A 21,249-nucleotide genomic window follows, 5' to 3' on the forward strand; every position below is an offset into this window, starting at 1 on the left:
AGATAATCTACGTCTGATTAAAATTACATTTCTCTAAGAAAATTTTAAACTTAGAATATGAGATGGATAACCTAAATATTCATAGAAAATATTTTTTCTTCTCGAACTAATTGGCATGAATCGCATCATATATTAATGACATAAAATTTGGAGAAGCTTACCCAGGCTTTTCTGGTCGGCCAACTCTTGTTTATTTACGTTTTTTTGTAGCAAACTTGTTTATTTACTTTTTTATAAAGGATATAACTTGTTTATTTACTTAAACAAAGTAAAAATGTATTACATATAGACAAACACATGGTATATCAATTAGAAAAATATGATACTCAAAATCTCTTGAGAAAACAGAATTATATTTGGGTAATTTTTCTAAATAGATTTTTTTTTCAAGTTTTTGTCACAAAAGAAGACCATAGAAAAAAAGAAGACTGAAATATTTCATTTAATAGGTAAAAATAATCTTATATCCTAGATATATAAATACAAATAAATAAAAAATAACAAATATTTTTTTTTTAGTTTCAGATTATATGTTTTCAGATTCAAAATTTTTTTTTTCAAATTTTTTTTTGAAATTCGAAAATACTTTTGAAACTATTTTTAAAAATTTTATTTTCATTTTCAAATTTTTAATTTTTAATTTTAATTTTTTGTTTTATAAAATTTTAAACCTCAATCTCAAATCTCCACCCCTTAACTCTAAACCCTAAAGTATATATTAGTTAATCTAAAGAGTATAAGTGTATATTTAACTATTTAATGAAACATTTTGATTATCCTTTGAGTCTATATTTGTGACAAAAAACCTTTTTAATGCTAGTCTAGGATATTTCTCATTTATATTTAGCTAATACATTACAATATTAAACATGCATGCGTAGATATAATTAACAAAGCCTAGTTCAATGAGAAAATTTAAGGTGCAAATTCATGTATTTTAAAATACATCTAGAAAGAAGAAGTGTGAAGAGAAAACATGATAGGTGAAATGGGATTGTTCTTGAGGCACAATTGATCTTAAAGATATATAAAGAGAAAGATGTTTGACAAACACCTAATACCAAAGAGACCCCATCACAATAAAACATTAAGTTACAGGTTCATCATTCTTCCTTGATATTACCTTATACTTCATCAAAACTGATAAACAGAAATCTAATAAACTACTACATTTAATCAAGCTGGTACCATGTGTCACGGTTAAAAGTATTGTGAAATTTATTTAACAATAAATTTGTATGATGAAATAAAAAGAAAGAAAGAAAGAAAGAAAGAAAGAAAAGATAGATGGAGATGGTGGCTTGGGCCATACTTAAGAGAAAAAACATATAAAACACGTTGATGTGGCTGCCTTCATTCTCCACTATCCACGGTGGAGCACTGTGATTGGTTTGTTCTTGGTTTGGGTCCATATATATGTTATGCATATATCAATAGAACTATATATATAAAGAACCAATAATATTCATAATTAACAAGAGCCTCCTCAGGCACTGTATGAGAAATGGGGTGGCTCAATTCCTTCTTCTCTCCCTTGAAGAAACTATGGTTTCGCGTCAATTCTGCTCAAAAGAAGAGTATGGTCTCTCTTTCTCTCTACCCATTATATATATATATATTCCGGCATTATGTATGTATTCACACGTAGATATGTGTGTCTATATAATTAATGATCCAGTAGATCAGACACACTTCTTCCTTTTTTTTTTCACCGTTTCATAGATCATGTATACTGTCCGAAGGAAACTATGAAAATGATTTTTGTTTGCATCATGAACCTATATGTATATGTGTGTGTGCGGCATTGTGTTAAAAGTAGAAAGATGGATAATGTGCAGGAAGAGGAATATACATATTATACGAGGACGTGAAGTCATGCCCATATGAAGATGTTCATGTTTTGTGGTCTATACTCGTGGAGTCTCACCCACACAATTTGCAACCCAAACAACAAAACCTTCATTCCATTATTGGTGCATAGCTCTCATTTTGGTTCAGAAAGTTCATATATGGAATGTTCATGCTCAAGAACGAACCAGAGGAGAAACTTGTTAATTAGCAACATCATTCGTATGTATATATATGTTTCTCTCACTTGTACATAACAATATATATACACAGATATTCTATTTCCCATAAGGTTTTATACATATTATTCCTCTCCCAACTCTATATATGTATGTACGATTCCCTTGAGGTCGTATATCAGTATATGCATACTTAAGTTATTAGTATATAGATTGCATTATTAGGAGAAATAATTTAGATATGAGAATGATTGTGTATATGAAAATGTGCTATATATGATATGGCTGCGTGACAAAAAAGCAAGCAAAATGTACCATATGTTTTTATAATTGGTAGACATGATTCATGAAAAGTTAAAGGTTGATGGGGAAAGGAGAGTGAATAGAAGTTGAATTGTCGTGGAGATTGTTGGCGTGTGTCGGTTGACGTTAATTAGTTGGACACTGGAAATTTGCGGTTGATTTATTTTGTGTTTTATTTTTCGTTTATGCATATAAGTTGAAAGTTGAACTAGCATTCTTTAAAGAAAAAAAAATCGAGGAGATGCAAAAATCATTTAGATATTATAACTTTTTTTGTTTGGTTGATAACCAAATGAAGCCAAACCACTCTTCTGGAATAAATGCCACCACATTAAATGTCGAAGGTGTGGATTACATCAAAACATTCATTCCACTGGCTAGATTGTCTATAATTCAAGAATTTCTTAAAATTCTAGCGGAAGCCTAGCATGGGTTAGATGTACTTTGAGAGATACAACTTAATGATTTATCAGACGCGAAGAAATCCTTTCCTAAATATATGTAACTTTGTGACAATATAAGAAATTAGAAGTGACTAATTTATGGCTAGATTATTCAAAAAAAAAAAATTATGGCTAGCTAGGGATATTTTTTGGCAAATTGATTCAAAAAGACTTTCATAGGATTAATTTTCTTGATTGCACCAAACACGAGCATGCTTTGGCAGGATGCGTTAAATTTACTGAGATTACATGTTTCTAAGAGCGATGAAGAGTGTTATGACTAGAGATTAAGAACATAACGATTCTACAGAAAAAATTATATAGTTGAACATAAGACCAAAATGTTGTGGAAAATGTGAAACACGAAACAAAGCGTCGGCAAGTAAAAGAAATGTTCCTTGAAATGAATCTACCCATTACCCACACCAATCATATATGGAGACACAACCGGCACATCTTTAAACTAAGATATGATAGAGTAACAGGAAAAAAATATAGGTCGATCCAAAGTTAGAACAGTACATTGAGGGGCGTTGCCGACACAAAAATTTAGTATAGCAGGAACTGAGGAACATGAAGATAATCGCCAAAAGAGAATAAAGTTTGGTCGTCAGTGGCCGGTGGAACATCCTAACTATGGTTTTATCTTCTAAAAACTCTTTCACTATTAATTTTTATAGGGATAATAGTTGAGATTCATACAGCTTTTTTAAAAGAGTATGAAAAGTACAGTCGATTCAAGAAGAGCGCATCGATATTTTGCTGGATGTAGACAAAATCTTCCTCAATCTTCAAAATGAAAATGAGATAACATGAGTCAATAAAATATAAAATATACTAAATAAGCTTTAAAATTACAATGAAATATAATATATACAATTACAAATTCCACGTATACACAATAAACAAAAAAAATCTGCAAAAGTTTAGAACTATTAAGTACTAAATTTTATTTATTTATTACTATGATATTGTTGGTTGGTCATTTGCTTTTTAGACCGGGAACAATGGTCATTTATTAAGACAACTAGGGCTATAGCTCTGCGCAACTGCGGACTGGATACATTGTTGATGCTTTGTGTAATTGTGTATACGGAATTTTGTCCTTTGTTTTATTTTAGAACTTTTATTTTTTCATGTTGTCTATAATGTGATGAATGGAACATCGTATATCACACAGTTTGATAAAGTTGATATAATAATGATCGGCGATTTATATGTGTTGATATTTTCATATCTTATAGTGTTTGATCGGCATAGCATTATTAGCGCTTTCATGTTCAAAAATTGAGGTTTATGGGGCCTGTTAGTGTTTACTTAAGTAGTTGTTAGTATATAAATCAAATAGTGTTTTGATAAAAAAAAATAAATCAAATAGTGTAATGAAAAAAAAATTAAAATCAGATTTAAAATTTAACAATTTATATGAACAAAAAAATAAATTCTTTCTCTTATTTTACTAAAATTAATTTTCAAAATATCAGGAAAGAACTTTCTTAATTATGTTGTGAATGCACTATATAAATGAGATAGTTTGAAACATTACCTATGTTACTATTCCATCCGACAAATTCTTGGGTTCACCTCATAAAGTGAACCTATAGGTTCACCAACCAATATGATTTAGTTATTTTAGTTTTTTTTTTCAAAAAGAAACAAAATAATAAAAATTTCTAAAATTATATCATGTCTTTAAAATAAATAAAAATAATAGTAATTACCAAGAAAAAAATTAATACTGTTAAAACCGTCAACAAAAAACTAAACCCTAAATTCTAAACGCTAAACATTAAAAACTAAATTTTAATAACATTAAACCTTAAATCCTTAACCCTAAACTCTAAGCCCTTGGATAAATCCTAAATTCTAAACCCTAGAATTTATGATTTATCCAAGGGTTCAGATTTACCCAAAGATTTATGGTTTAGTGTTTGTGATTTAGGGTTTAATATTTTGTGATGGAGTTAAAATATTAATTTTTAAACTATTACTATTTTATGTGTTTTTAATTTAACCCTAAACTTTAATCCTAAATCCTAAACACTAAACCTTAAACTTTGAGTAAACCCTGAACCCTTAGATAAATCTTAATTTCTAGAGGTTAAGGATTTATTCAAAGATTTAGAGTTAGTGATTTAGGATTTAGAGTTAGTGATTTAGGATTTAGAGTTATTAAAATTTAGTTTTTAATGTTCATGATTTAGGGTTTAGGATTTATCTACATATTTAGGGTTTATCCAACGGTTTAGAACTTAGAATTTATGATTTAGGGTTTAGGTTTAATATTTTTATGACGGCGTTAACAATATTATTTTTTTTATAACTAATACTATTTTTGATTTATTTTAAACATATAATATAATTTGATAAATTCTTATTATTTTGTTTTCTTTTTTAAAAAATACTGAATCTAAAATAACTAAATTATATTGATTGGTAAATCTACATGTTCATCCGAAGAGGTGAGCTCGAGAATTTCTTTTCATCCTATATAGAACATCATATTCTTGGTAATCATAAAACAGTGATTTGATTTGACATATACATATCCAACTAGATTTCGAGGTTGAAACAAATAATAGGTTTTTTTTTGTTGACTTACAAATAGATCAGTATATTTCAAAATATATTTAATTTGTAGTTTCTTTAATCGTTCACAAATACATATACAAAATATTTGCGTGGTTTAGCATTCAAATCCGAAACAAATTTAGTGGAAAGAAATCAACATAAACCATATTAAATGACTGAATCTGAGCACTATCACTATGTATAGGTTTAACCCATTGATTTTTTTTGCCTTTGAAATAAGATGAATTGCAAAACTTGGAAATAAATTTTTTATATAGTTAAAATTTTTCCATATGAGTAGTGAAGGCTAACCATTATATCAGTATAAACACTATCTTCAATAGTTGAGAACACTTTGTTCCAAATTCCATCTCCTTGATACTAAGTATCTTCATACACTATATTATCCAAATTAGAGCTTATCATCAGCATATAAAAGTGATACACTACATCAAATATTTATCCCCCACATCATCTTTTCGGTTGAATACAAATCGTAAGTGAAAAATAAGGCCTTATAGTAGGGAAGGTGTAAGTGAAAAATTTATGTTGTTTCTTCTTCTTTGTTTTGTCCTTGTGCCAAATTGTCTGATTATCACTGAATTTGCAGTGAGTGTGTGAGGCAGATAAATTAAATAGGTAATAAATTTTGTGAAGATGTTGCGGTGTGGTTTTATTTTTATCTAGAGTAAGGTAAATATATATATTTTTTTAAAAAAAAAGAGAAAGGTAAATGTTTTTGTTTGCCAGGTAATGGTTTTATAAATTCAGCGTATATGTTGGTGAGCGAAGTATAAAACGTGTTATGCAAGGTTGGTATAATAGCTGAGGCTGTGTACATACCGGTTGTTTGTGGGAGACCATAGAACACTTCTCTGTAGATGATGTTGGAGATGTGGTTGGTTCTTGGTTCTAGCACAGTATCTGGAAATCAACTTCCTGGATCTTTACGGAGAATTAAGTTAATATAGCTGCGATATGATGAAGTCATTTAGTTCTCACAAAATAGGATTACAGAGTTAGACTAACCTGGTCGTGTGACTTGGAGAGGTACGCTTGAATGTCTCCAAATGAGACATGTTCTTTCTTTTGCATCCCACCTATTATATCAACCGTGGAAAAGCCTCTGATGTTGCAAGTCTCAAGCTGCGGGTAGAACATATATTTCAAAAGACAGTAATAGAGCACATATTAAATGTGTTCTGCAAGCAAGAGGGACATACATTGAGGTTAAAGACAGAGTTTATCATGTAAGCATGTGTAAGAAAGTGAGGGGAAATAGATGGTTATCTGGTTTTCTGTGATGTGACAAACCTGGTGGTGAAGAATTTGATGGCAGGTCTGTTTGGTGTATAAATAAAATGTGAGGGCGATGGGATTTAGATATAGGTACTGCAGAAGGCGGAGAGTGTGTTAGATGATGTTAAGTACCAAGATGTTATTAAAGTTATCCAATTATATATCTGGAGGAAAATGTTTTGCATAAATATAGTTTCATGTGAAAGACAGATGAGCATACCTACAAATATTTCGGGATTCACCGAGATGACCACCATCACAGAGTGGGTTATATCGCCTGAGCGCAAATGCCCCAGAAAGGTTGCGGCAGCGGCAGACCCACAAATACAACCACGACCGAACTGTAGTTGGAGATTAAATAAGCATGAAAACATTGGAAGAGTCAATATCAGCCTTACATGTTAATGAGAAAACAGACCACGAGGAGTTGTGGCGGCGTTGTTGAGGTCTGAGCCTTGGATGGCACGTATTAGGGATGACGGAGTTCTGCATCGACAGAAGAGTTAACATGTAAAACCAATAGTGTTTTTGAAAATGAAACAGCTATTCAATGAATCGTATACGTTAAGTATATTGTTACCTTTTCATCTATAGAAGGAGGGTGATGCTCATGAATTCACCATTCTTCATGATGTTACATGAATCCCAGAAGCAAAACAGGCGGTCAACAACAACTTGAGAAGACCGCCCAACGGGAGATTGTCGAAGGTGGCATGGAGAACAGTAGGTTGATCACCAATAGCATCAGAGGCAAACATCTTCTACAAAGGAGAAACTTTATGCGGGAATGAGATTTTGGAATCCCGGTTTTGCATCAGTTATTTATACAAACCCTTTGCTATATGAGCTTGAAGTCTTGAATAAACGAGTAAAGAGGAGAAGATCGAGAGATAGGGGGAGATAGATATGGTATACAGATTGCAACGGTTTTACTTACGATAAAATTATGAATTAATATGATTTAGGCTGTATATACAAGCAGTGATATATTAAGTTTAACAAAAAAACCATGAAACTACCTTCATCTTTATTGTGTTAATCGTATTACATTTTTTATTTCATATATAACATAAGATTTATATTAAAAATTCAATCTCATAAATTTTAAAATAAAATCGCACATTTATAAAAATATTCTAAGCATGAACATAGTAAGATATTAATTGAAAAGGTGAAACAGAAACTACTATTTCAAAAAGAAAAAAAAAAAGAAACAGAAACAACTAAGCAAAATAAAAAAAAAACAAAACAAGCAACTCTCCTGGTCACGGGCCTTTGTCCTGTTATCTCTTACTAGGATTGGGAACCCCCGCGATCCGCGGAGAAAAACGATATCAAAATTTAAATTTTACCTTTTTAAAAATAAACTATATAAAAAGCATTTGAACAAATAAAAAGTTCTAGTATGTAAACTATTTCTGAAATTTATGCTAAAACTAATAGATTAAAGAATTAAAACGATATCAAAATTTAAATTTTACCTTTTTTAAAATAAACTATATATAAAAGTATTTGAACAAAATAAAAAGTTCTAGTATATAAACTATTTCTGAAATTTATGCTAAAACTAATAGATTAAAGAATGAAAAATTATTAATCCCTAAGTGAAACCAAAATATAATGTTTTTAATGCAGTGTTTGTGAATTAACGATAAGTTTGTTATAAATTTGGTGACTAAAATTTGAGAAAAGATTGTATTTTGCTGGATTCTATGTCTTTAGTAAGATGTTTCCAATATAAATTACATCACCATGTATCTATAAACTTCACATAACATCAACCATACAAATATCTTCATAAGTTTGGGACATTTTACATAATTAATTAATACTTAAATTTTGTATAACCCGCTAAGATAAATTAAGATGAACATATCAGTGTGATGAATAATCATTATTTTTTTATCAAGCATCAATTTAGATAATGAATGAATCCTGTCTAAATACATTTCTTTAGAAAATTATTATTTCAATGCTTGTAAAATATCTAATATATATATATATATATATATATATATATATATATATATATTTCTCTAAATAAATTATATGATTTATCCAATATTTTATATCTTTATGATTTTAGAGTATTGAATTTTTTTATTTTTTTGTTTAAACATCTAATATGTGCATTTCTTTGTATATAAAAGATAGTAGTTAAGTTTTAAAGTTTGCAGTGTTTACTTGGGTTAAAAAAGTTGATCACCATATATTTCAATTGTTAACCATCAAAATAATTTCATTGGTACATTTAAACAATTGAAAATGTTCATATAAGCAATTACAATGATTTACTTTTTTAACATCTTAATTTTATTGATTTCAAATTAATGTAACATGTTATATGAAACATAAGTTACAACAAACGTGTTGTTAAGAAAAAAAAATTAGTAAAGACGGCATTTATATGATGGTTACTAATACATTCGTAGGATAGACTGATTCATTAACTTCCTTCCGCAATGATTTACTTTAATTGTTTAAATAATTAAATCTTGCACTTTTGAATAATATTTATTTTTATTTAACTATTTAATAAATATAATTTCCTATAAATCTATAATAGATTTGAAATTAATAATTTTTAATAGTTCCAATTTGAATGTATTATGAAATTAATAATTTTTAATAGTTCCAATTTGAATGTATACAAACTGAAATATAGAGTAGAAAGATATAAATGTTCAAATGTCTTTGTCCTTTGATGAAGTGATTATAAAAATATTTTTATCAAAATTATAATGAAAAACTAAATTTTCCAGTCGTTTATTTAATTATAATTTTATCTCTAATGAGATTTAAGATTTACAACATTCCACAAAATTTGGTGTTTTGTGAAATATTTTATATTGAATCTGTATTACATTATTCATCAAATATTAATGAAATTATTTTACTGTATTTTACTGTATTTTATTTAATAATTAAATTAAATTACTACTATTAATATATTTTAATTTTTAACTAAAAAATATATAGAAATTGGTTAGAACAAAACAAAAATAAATGAATAAATTAGTTATATCAAATATATTTATATAACATCTGGATAACATTGGAAACATAAAATTATAATATCTTAACAAATAAAATATAATTTAAATATAATTATAATTAGTCATTACAAATAATTAAAGTACTAAAGTTATTAAAATAATAACATATAAAATTATTTTGGTATGAAATTTTGGTGTTGTGATTGGAGATAAAAAATAAAATATATATAAACGTCAGGGCATTTAACATCAAGTTTTGTTTTTGGCTTTTTTGCCCTAAAAAATATTAAATAGCAGTGTTTATATGGAATTTGTCTTCATGGTACAAATATTCTCAATGCAGGGAAGACAACCTGAAACAGTGATACCTATTGGAAATATATCTTTCAATAAATAAGCACATGTACAATTTAGTCAAGTATTACAATTCCACATGTCATTGTTTTTATTGATTTAGTCCAATGAATAATTTATAAAACAAAAACAGAGCAAATTTTCTTTATTATTACTAAAAGTTATCCATATAAGTACCAATTCATACAATTTAACCACAAATAGCCTTAATTCTTAAAAGTAATACAACCAAAAAAATGAAAACTTTATAATTTTTAGCCTGGAAACCAGAGAAAACAGTGTATATATTAATGGAAACTTTATTCTTCCTTTTGGCCAGAATGCTCACTCCGCTTGCCCTCCCTGCATCCTAATTGAAATTCACCTTTCATGACAAGTTTCAAGCATCGCTGATATATAAGTAACATCATGAACATAGTAATGTACACTTCGTTGGTTTCTTCATAATTTTAGTAGTCATAGTTTTACAGAGGGAGAAGATATTACGTTATTCATGATTCTCATATCGGTACTTCTGGCAAGACGTCACGAAAGAAGTACTAATGAAACAGAATTAGGAAAACAAATACGAAACAATGAAGATACATAATGAAAGTTAAACATCAATAGTTAAGTTTACAGTAAGATACCAAATGAAGACAAAATCCTCTACTTGAACGTGTCATTCACCAAGAGCTTTCCATCACATACCTACATGATACAAGATCGATAGGTTAGACAGGGTAAAGGCCTGTATTGAGGAGGCTGGATAAATGGGATTAACTAACAATTGATTATGATATAAGGGCTTACTTTCAACCCAGTCACCTCCGTTTGCAACTATCCTTTTGATGAAAACATACAACTGTAACCATGTCCCTGCAGTTTTTCAAATGAGAAATATCAAACACTATCAAATAGGTTTTATAACACTTGAAAAGACCAAGAAATGGTGTTTAGAGACCTACTACAAAAACCGGAGGAGCCTTGAAGACGACTATATCTGAAACCTCTGGGCTTCTGAACAAGTACGAGACCTAACAAGCACCAAAGCACCACCAATAAACCTCCTAGCAATTATGTATATAAGCATCAAAAACATTTAACATTATAATCAATTCGTGAATCTCACCTTCTCAGCCATAACCCGATCACTCACATCGAGAGTAAGGTGCATAAACGTTGAAGGTATAGACTTCGGCTCCGTCCACGCCGAACGGAAAAGGAGAGAAACAGTGACTGCCGTGAAAGCTGCCTTCCCATCCTCCGAACAGATATTGAAAAGCTTGTTAACCCCTCAGTTTCCAAATTTAATAATTGGAAAATTGCAGAGAAATAATAATACTTTAATGGAGTCTGAAACTCTTAGGAAAAGGAGAATGGGCAAGAGGGAAAATTATTTGCAGCGGAATCTAAGAGAAATAAGAGGCAGAAGGGAGAATCAGAGAAAACTTAAAACAGTTATGAAAACCTATACAATCTCTTTGATATATAACCTTATATGATAAGATACAACTCTTAAGAGAACCACTGAAACGCTGCTTGTGAAAGAATACAACTCTTAAAGGGAAATAATTTATGCAGGAGACGCCTTTGAAAAGATACGATGAATGCGTCGATTGCTAAAGCATGACGTCATACCCATTATCCTAGACAAAAGTATATCCTTTAGATTATAATCTCAGAACTATCTCAACCGTTAGATTTAGATTTTATTTTCTTATAAAAAAATAATGACGTCATCGGGCAACAAAAATTGGTTTCCTATTATATATATAATATATAGATTGGCGAATTTTCTCAATTCTCATATCAACTATGTTTTAAATTTACTCGCTGTTTCTATTTCTTGTTTTTCCACAATAGAAAGTCTGCTAAAACATATACTGTACAGTATAGTCACGTGAAGTAAAACTATTTGGTATCCACATATATGCATGAATGTGATCATATTCACATTTTGCAGAGGCTCAGTATCTAAAACATAAGTTGATAACCCTAGTTAAAAATAAACATTGAAATCTTGTATTATTCAGTGAATGATTTATTCAAACAAACTCTAGTTAAAATGAAAAAAAATTAAAAACCCCTCATTATATTAAAAATTAAAATCAAATTATACATATTACATAAGTCCTAAATGCATACAATTCAACAAATCATTTTACTTTGAACCTTTCAATGTGAATAAAAAATCAATTTAAATAATAATCCAATGATTCTTATAATCAAACATTACATGATATGGGAGGAAGTTGGGTTTAAGACCAAGCTTCAACATTGTATCTCCCAGTTTTCTCCAAAGCCTTGAGCCACCGTGAAGCCATTTCCTTTGATCCTCCGGTCTCCTCCATCACAATCTCCTCCAAAGCCGACATCACATCACAAGGCATTTTCGTGGACGAGCCCGCCACGTAAACGGCGGCTCCATCACATAGCAAATCCCAAACTTCTTTCCTCATCTCTCGGATCTTGTGTTGCACGTAAACCTTCTTCGGTTGGTCTCTAGAGAATGCAGTGTAAAACCCGCCGCCTTTTACTACAGAGAGCATGCCTCCTTCTCTTGCATGAGACTCCCAGAAGTCTCGGTATAAAAAATCTGTGTCTTCGTTTCTGCAACCAAAGAAGAACATGACTGGTGCGGTCGGACTAGTCTCAGCTTGCACGGCTCTCTCAGCTATGAACCCACGGAACGGGGCACATCCGGTTCCAGGTCCCACTAAGATGAGCGGAACAGACTGTGGTGGAGCAGGAAGAGAGCCCTTGTGAAACCAAACCGGTATGTTTATCCCTAAACACAACGGAACACAAATTGTAAGATAATACATAGAAACAAAGAACCGAGTCAATGAAGAAGCAAAGTTCTAACCTTGTTCAGGTGTGAGGCTTGCGAGCCAAGTGGAGCATAGACCCTTTCGAGGTCTCTTATAAGGGGTGATCCATGATACCACGCTTACGGTCAAATGTACTTGAGCAGGGTGGGCCAAAGGAGATGAAGATATCGAAAAAGCTCTTGGTTTTAGCGATGGTACTAACTGTACAAGCCACTCAAAAGGCATCTGCACCGAAGGAAAATCCTCTAGCACCTGTCACAGGCATTAGCAATACGATCTATTTGGTTAAATGAGTCGATGTGTGTTCAAAACAAATCATGGTCCTTGTTTGGTTACCTCAAGGACGCTTCTTCTTTCCTTCTGATTGTAATTGTAGAGGTCATCCCGTCCCTCGGGTGTGGCAAAGTATTGCAGTCTTTCCTTCTCATGTTCAGCTGTTGCATAGAAGCTCATCACCTGAACAGAGATGATACATTTTTAAGGGCTTCCATCAAATACTAGTTTGACACATAAAACTCAATGAAAAAGACATTAAAGAGCTCTTAACCTCAAAGAAGTATCGTCGAGGTGAAGCGGATGTAACGTCCATTGTTAATTCAACAAAAGTCTTAAGCTTAATAGGGACATGTGTAATTACTTCTCCAAATGAACCATTACTCTCTGTCTCTCTTGGATGAACCTGAAAGTAAATGAATTCTCAAAATTTACTTTGAAATCTCAGTTAGACCATCTGAGATCATTATGTCAACAGAGTGGAGCTACTTACTGTGATAAACGATTCCGGGTCCAAATCACAGCGTTCTATAAACGCATCTATTGCTGAAGAATCTTGGCTTGGAAGAAGCTCAACAACATCGCCAACTTCATATTTGATACTCTTTAATGAGAAAACCAAAGAGGATGATAAAACTTCAAACAAAGAGGAGAAAATTGCCTGAACGACGACTTAAACTAAGTGATAGTAAAGTTACTTACAGAAGAAACAAATTGGAACTCGAAGTGGCGGACATCCTTTGTACTTCCAGCTTTCGTCAGGACTTCATTTTTAGTCTGCATGATGGAAATTTTTAAAACCAAAGGTAAGGGAATAAAATTCATATCATCTAGGCTAACCAGAAAATCAGATATATAAAGAGAACATGTTGACCAGGTAGGAACATATGCAAGGTGACAGAGCATTGAAATAGCATAACCAACGAGGTTGCATAGCATATATAACATAAACAAAAAAAATATAATGGATGTGCATACCATCTTGAGAAAGCAGTCTGGTTTACTTTTGTCCTTGGATAATTTTCCGGGTGACATTTCACGGACTCTTTCTATGATGTCTGTAAATACATAAAGAGGCATATTATGCAATAGAAACAGAATAATCGAACTAATTTTTCTTCATTGACATTTCTAGCAATAACCATTTATAACTAGACATAAAGTCCCGTGTGAAGTAGAGCATAACATAGTCGTAAGCTAACACGAATGAAGCAAAGTATCCACACTACGAATTCGCTTCTCAAGAACATGATGGGAATAGAACTTGGTGTACCTGATTCTACCATCAATGCAGGCTCCAGTGTTTCCTGCTTATGATATAAAATCCTATATTTGGGCTGATCAATTAATTCATCTTGAGGAATCACCACATCTGGACCTTTAGGAAAGTATTTGGGATTGATCTGATATAATGCACCCCACAAAGACATCATCCACGGATCAAGAGTTGCTTCGTACCTGAAAAATAAAGAGAACACAAAAAAAACTGAAAATTTAGTATTCAAATGACATTTATAGTAATAAACAAGCAACAGCAAGAACGTGGATATTATAGCTTCCACTACCAAATGGTTCATTTGCTATCAAAGAATAAAGGTAGGATTAAATCTGACAGAATCTTTAATTTACTCAATAATAATATACCGTTCCATACCCTGATGGGTGTTGATCATCTCCCAGGCCTTTCTCAATGATGGTTGTGGCCCCAAGATCTAGTAATCTTTTGTCTAGCTTCTTTGCTACAAACTAAAGCCATCAGAAGAAAATAATGTCATGAATAATTTGTGGCAGAGAAGAATAATTCAGACAAATCTCAACGTTTCTGGTTGTGGGGATTTTTAGTTTGCTAATATACTTCTTGCCTAACTTTTTCTTTCATATTGATGATTACATGAAAACAGAAGCAGAAATAAAATGTAAGGTTGAGAAGAAGAATGTGAAACGATTTATATAGTGGCAGAAGCACTTACGTTGTACTTCTGGTAACCTGAATCACCTAGTCCAAACACTGCAAAGCGAAGTCGTTGCAACCAAGAGTTTCCCAAGTTTCTTTGAAGAAGGAACCTCCAAAACTCCTTCAGTGATTAAAAAAAGAAGGTACAAACAATAAGGTAGACAATAAACTAAAACTGGTAGTGAAAATTCACAAGGAACGAACCTTAAAAGAATCAGGAGAGTCTCCTTGCCCTGTAGTGGATACAACAAAAACAATAGCCTCCTCATGAGGTAAGGAACTCTGCACCAAATTAAAAAAAAAAAAGGCAACTTTCAATAAGAATTTTAGTTATGAAGAAAAAAAGCTTTTATATGTTTACTCGAAGAGGTGATTGATTACTAGTATGAACAACAATCATGGGTTCTAGGTGATCTAACAGAGGAATTGTAACGGTTCCCTTCATATTAAGCAATCAATAAACGACGGCAAAACACAGTAAGAAGCTATTAAAATCAACAATACCGGGTGGAATTGGTCGGTGGAGAGGATAGAGGCAGGGCAACCACGGCGTTCAGCTTCACGGCCAATACGCTCTGCCGCATCGAGAGCGTTTCCGGTCTGAGAAGCATACAAGACGAGCAGCTTCCTCTGCTTTTCTCCCATCGCCGCCACAAGAGAATATCTTCAATAACCGGATCGAAAGAAAGGTTTTTGGGGCTGAGATTTCGCAAAGTAATCGGGAAGTGGAAGATCAAATAAGGGGATTGATTAGGGTTACTACTACATAAACTCTTGGGTCTCGACCCGACACCCATCATACCAGCTTCATTCAGTTTTAAGAGGATTCAAACCTGACCCAAACCGGTTTTATCGGACCGGGGGTTAGTAAGTGGAATTTTCTATTCCTATTAATTACAGTAACTGCTTGATCGAGTTGGATTGATTCCTTCCCTCTTTTTTTTTTGGTCAGATGATTCCTTCCATCTATTATGGGAATCTTCAGGCTTTATCTCATGAACCATTGCAACCGGTTACTGATATATAGTATAGAGTCTGAATCTGAAAACGCTCACAGGAGATTATCAGCAACTCTTAATTAGGCTTCAAGAAGCCGCTTCTTAAGATTGTATCAAGCATTGGTGAAGAAAACTGAAATGGATTCACAGCGCAAGACACTTGTCCAACAGATGCTTTGTCAAATATTAGATATGTTTAAATTATACCTGACTTATATAGTCATGTTAAAATAATTTAGATTTTCAAAAATTTCAAATAACATATCTAATATTTGTTTTTTTGTCAAATCATACTCGATCACCACATCATCTGCCATATCATCTAATTTTTCTGATATGGATACTATGTCAACTAATTTTACTGACGAGGATGTCACATGTACATTTAAAAAAAAATAGTCGTTTCATAAAAATATATTTTGGAAAACATAAAATTTTCTAATTTTTTATTATTTAGTAAAATTTAAAAAGCTAAATAACTAAATTTTAATCTTATATAATGGATATTTATAAATATTCGGATCATATCACAATATCGTCCTTATAGTAGTTATATATGTGTTGTAATGATTCAAATCAAATGCTAATATTTCAGTCGTGTTACTCTAGAATAGTCATGGTTGTATTCATATAAAACAACTTTTTTAATGTAAACTTGGCATCTTCGTCAGCAAAATTAGTTAGTGTAGTACCCATGTCAGCAAAATTAGATGATGTAGTAACCGATGTGGCGACTGGGATATGATTAGGCCAAAAACAAACATTGGGTATGTTACTTGAATTTTTTTAAAGTTCAGGTATAATTTAGCACAACCATATAAGTCAAATATGAATTGAACATATCACAATATATTAGGCATGAAATGGTCGTTTTCGCTACTGCATGGTGACAAGTGCAAAGCTGCTTTTGATTCTGTCAGCAAAAAGTGTACAAACACAAAGACCCAAAACAATTGTTATGGTTGTTCCACTATCTTTGTCACTCAATGTCTTCAAATATTTTCGAAGCACCCAATTCTAAGGAAACAATCTTGTCTAAGTTGTTTGAAAACAATATTCACCAAGGTTCAAAACACATCACGTGCATGCTCAAGCTAGGACAGCTCTAAGGACTGAGTTAAAAATTCTGGTGTAGAAGAAAATAATGTAATGCCACCCACCGTTCCAAGCATGGACATGCGCTCGCCACTCGTGAAGAGATGATGTTGCTTTCAGACGTGTGAATAAACTCATTAGCTCCCCCATAAACAAGGATTTTGACTGTGCTCTTTGAAGAATAATACGCTTTGAATGTATATAAAGAAAGAACCATAAAGCTGTAATATATGCTTCGTTTGTTTCAAGTTGTTGACTGAAACCATTATCATGTAGTTTATAAAAGTTGAAAAGATGATGGGTGGGAACAAGGGGTTTGATTTAGCTAAGATTTGCTTTTCATTTTTGACAATAACTTACATTTTATTAGCGTTCAAAGATATACGAGTCATATGTTTTGTTATTCCACGTCAAGAGTTGTTAGCTCTACACTATATATCACCACATAGAATCAATCTATACATCGTAGAGAGTTATCAGGATTTGTTCCACCTCTTATTCCGTTGGGCTTGACTCTCATGACTCTTCTCTTCCCTTCAGAAACTTTTGACATATTACAGAACCAAGAAAATCAAACAATCCATGTTTCAAAAGCTCTTCCATAACTGAGAATCCAACTGTTCAGTCCAAGTTGCCACATCTTATGCCAAATCCGGTAAGACCAATCTACGACTCTCATTATAGACATTTGCTTCTCCAGCTCATCCATAAGAACTCTACACATCCCACTTCACCTGTCATTAGACTCTCTAGTCAGTGTCGCCAACAAAGGATCTCAGCTACATCTTTGCCAACTCTCATTGCTACCACGGTGATAGGATTATTGTTCCTCTCAACATGCGTCCCACGCTAAATGAGTCTTTGCTGAATATCAATTCCTCAACAAGGTCTCTCCCAAAGAAATGGTCGGGCATAGCGATTAAATGACTTATGAAGCATCTCAACCGCAAAATCTAGTTGTGTTCTCCGTCCGAACGCTCATCAAAATCCAGACCAAACCTTCGTCGCCTACTACTGCAATATTAGTTATGTGGAGTCTATGAAGCACTAAAAAGACACTGTTGCATTGTGTACTACAGAACCATGTTTGACACAAATCAAGAAAATGCTCAAGTGGTTCAAGATAGTTTTGATGGCGTCTTCTACGACATATCTAACTAGTTCAATTTACTCTTTGCCTCTCCCCTCTCTTGCTCTGTCCTAATTAAGAGTCAAATTTACTCTCTTTTTCTCTCTCCTCTCTCGCTCCGACCACCGTAGAAGAGTCAAAATTATTCTCTCTCCCCTTGCTCGCTCTAACCACCGCAATACTTGTTCGTTATTTAACATCAAATCTTTTTGTTATTTAGACCAAGATGAAAAGAGCTTGCTAACCAAATTTTTTTTTGTTTTATGTGTTTCAATTTTCTTAATTGGAGTTTTTGTTTTGTTTTTGTTTTTATACATCTTCAAGAAAAATCCATCGCTTCTTTGGTGCACGGGATTGTGTTTGGGGTTTTGTCTAAGTGAACATACACTGTTCTCTGTACGATTTCGTGAACAAAAGATATGTTTTTTATTTGTTTTCTTTAAATCTTTTTTTTGTCGCTTAAAATCAAAATAAGGATTTTTTGAGGTTTATAGATCTGTAAATTGATCGAAAGATGGAAGTTACTTTGATTTCTCCAAGTCTACTATATGCTTTTACATAATTGATTAGTTTATGCAATCACAAACTGAGATTAGCCCTGGATGTTGTAATATATACATCGCTTCTTTGGTGCAAGAGACTGTGTTTGAGTTTCTCTGTAATGGGGAAAATCGCTTATCACCTGACTATCGGTTTAATCCGACTGATTTGGAACTTGTAAGATACTACTTGAGGAGAAAATTTATGAGGTCTAATCCCATAGATGAGGTCAACATTTACAAGTTTTTGAACCACAAAATTTACCCGGTAAGACCCTAAAGTTTCATGCTTTTTTAGTTTTGTATGTAGTTTGGTTACTCTTCAATCTGAAAAAGATTTCATCTTTTACAGAGAAATCATCCCTAAGGATAGGAAATCTTCAGTGGTACTTCTTATGTCCGAGGTATAATAAGTCTCGCAACAGCGGCGGTAAGGCAAGCCGTGTGGCTGTATCTGGTTTTTAGAAGAGCACAAGGAACGATAAAGATGTTACTTATAAGGGTGCGGTCGTTGGAAAAATCACCTCTCTTGTTTATTACCATGGGAATAGTTCTCGTCCAACACGTACTGGCTGTATTATGCATGAATACAAACTTGAAGACAGAACACTGGAGCAGAAGAGTGTTCTTCAGGTAATGAATTTTGACCAAATTTTATGTTTTAGATAAACAGTGTTAATTATGTTGTTGTTGAGACATACATAATACCTTTGTCATTTGTAAGATTTTTAAGAAGACTAGACATGGACCAAAGAATGGTTCTCAATATGGTGCTTCATTTAAAGATGAAGATTGGCGTGATGAGGAAGATAGAGAGAGTCTTGTAGCTATTCCTGATCCTGGTCCTAACAAAGTAACCAGTGTAGCTGCTTCAGCGTCAAACTCACATCCTCCAGAGAATTGTATCACTGGAGTGACTCCCTTGTCTTCTTCTTCTCCTCTTCCTGAGGTTCCTTAGGCAGTACAAGATGACAATTACTTTAACTATATGCGGGATCTCTTTGTTGTTGATAACGGTGAGTCTTTACTTCTGGATGGATTCAACAACCAGTATGAGGTAATTCTCTCGGTCATACTTTTGATGACTCATGATTAGTCTTTAAATTTATAATGATTTTAGTCGTTGATCTTTTGTTTAAAAGGAATTTTTGTTGAGTATTTTTAAAAAATTCATAGGTGATGCATGACACTGAGCTTCCTGATGTTTGTTTAGACTACACCGATATTTACTACATATAGAAATTCTTGCGAATTCAATAATGGTGTTTGTACATACTGTTTTCAATAAGTGAAGATAGTGTCTACACCGATATTTACTACACATATGGAAATTCTTGCGATGTAATAAATTTTTTTATCTTCAGTATTCGACATATTCCAAAAACAATAAATACAATGGCGGATTTATGATCTTTTTATGTTAAATTTTTTTCGGTTGAAATTTTCTTTTTGGGTCTGGTGTAAACTCAATTAATAGAAGAGAAAAAGATGAATTTCACGTAAAATATTACTCCCTCTGTTTTTTAAAGATGTATGTTTTAGGAATTTTTTTTGTTTCAAAAATATGTATTTTTTATATTTTCAATGTAATTTTTGTCAACTAATTATGAATAATTGTGAATCTCAAAAACATTAATTGCATTTCTTGAAATTTTATTGGTTTAGAAATATAGGAAATATAAAATAACAAAAAACTATGCACTAATAAGTAAATTTTAATATGTTTTATTAAAAAGTGTGAAAATCTCAAAACATGTATTATTTAAAAACAGAGGGAGTAAGTGAAAGTGAACAGAAGATAGTAATTAATACAAAAAGCGTGGGTTATGATTGGTCCATATGTGTCTTACTATCTTAAACATCATCACTAAAAAGGAGACACTTCTATGTGTTGCCGTGACTCACTCCCATGTGCTTTCTCTCGATCCGTGACATTAACTGCTCTACTATACGACAAACCCCTTTTAGCCTTTACACACAAGTGTCCATAAACCAACGGCTTCTTTAGTTTTTGGTCAGTTTCATTTCGGGAATTCGACCAAAAAAATCATGAACTTTGCACAAATTGCCATAATAAATACGAATATATTGGCTAGCCCAAAAAACACCGAACTATATTTGACTTTAAACTTTAATCATTAAGTTATCGCTGACTCGCCAAATTAAACACACTGTTACAGAATGATTAAACGACATTTGCAAAGATCGTTCAGTAAAACGACGTACGTCGTTTTACCTATTTTTATTATCAAAAATATGTTGTTCGCGTGGATCGAACCTGAGAACTCATGGCCAAATGACAAAGTTTCTTGCCACTAGACTACTGTCACTTTTAAGAATATCCATAACATGTTTTCTTTTATTGAGTATCAAACAAATCTCAAAAATCTAAATTCTTTTTAAAAAATTCCAAAAAATCTTAAAAATTCAAGAAAATTCTGAAAATTAAAATTAA

The 21,249-nt window shown here is 32.1% G+C and overlaps 2 protein-coding genes, 1 long non-coding RNA gene and 1 pseudogene across 3 annotated transcripts; 2 read left to right on the forward strand and 2 right to left on the reverse strand.

The window, feature by feature from the left end:
* The first annotated feature begins 1,839 nt into the window (after positions 1-1,839).
* LOC108859823 (uncharacterized) lies at positions 1,840-2,150 on the forward strand. Its single transcript, XM_018633734.2, is given in 2 exon segments — positions 1,840-1,970; positions 1,973-2,150. Coding segments are annotated over 2 exon segments (174 nt in total). The 5' UTR covers positions 1,840-1,883; the 3' UTR covers positions 2,060-2,150.
* Positions 2,151-10,124: 7,974 nt separating this feature from the next.
* On the reverse strand, positions 10,125-11,719 carry LOC108860102 (uncharacterized). Its single transcript, XR_001950588.2, has 4 exons — positions 11,105-11,719; positions 10,941-11,009; positions 10,786-10,851; positions 10,125-10,683 (listed from the first exon to the last, which is right to left on the reverse strand). It is a non-coding gene; the product is annotated as an uncharacterized LOC108860102 (long non-coding RNA).
* A 330-nt stretch (positions 11,720-12,049) lies between these two features.
* LOC108856472 (NADPH-dependent diflavin oxidoreductase 1) lies at positions 12,050-15,825 on the reverse strand. The gene is made up of 12 exons (XM_018630282.2): positions 15,538-15,825; positions 15,238-15,315; positions 15,050-15,154; positions 14,734-14,825; positions 14,353-14,537; positions 14,058-14,137; positions 13,782-13,856; positions 13,573-13,683; positions 13,354-13,485; positions 13,143-13,262; positions 12,842-13,058; positions 12,050-12,763 (listed from the first exon to the last, which is right to left on the reverse strand). Exons 1-12 carry the CDS (start codon positions 15,676-15,678, stop codon positions 12,234-12,236), a joined length of 1,866 nt encoding a protein of 621 aa, XP_018485784.2. The 5' UTR covers positions 15,679-15,825; the 3' UTR covers positions 12,050-12,233.
* A 2,927-nt stretch (positions 15,826-18,752) lies between these two features.
* Positions 18,753-20,033, forward strand: LOC108858178 (NAC domain-containing protein 82-like; annotated as a pseudogene).
* Positions 20,034-21,249: the final 1,216 nt, after the last annotated feature.

This window comes from Raphanus sativus, chromosome 5 (assembly GCF_000801105.2).
Source record: "Raphanus sativus cultivar WK10039 chromosome 5, ASM80110v3, whole genome shotgun sequence".
Taxonomy (NCBI): Eukaryota; Viridiplantae; Streptophyta; class Magnoliopsida; order Brassicales; family Brassicaceae; genus Raphanus; species Raphanus sativus.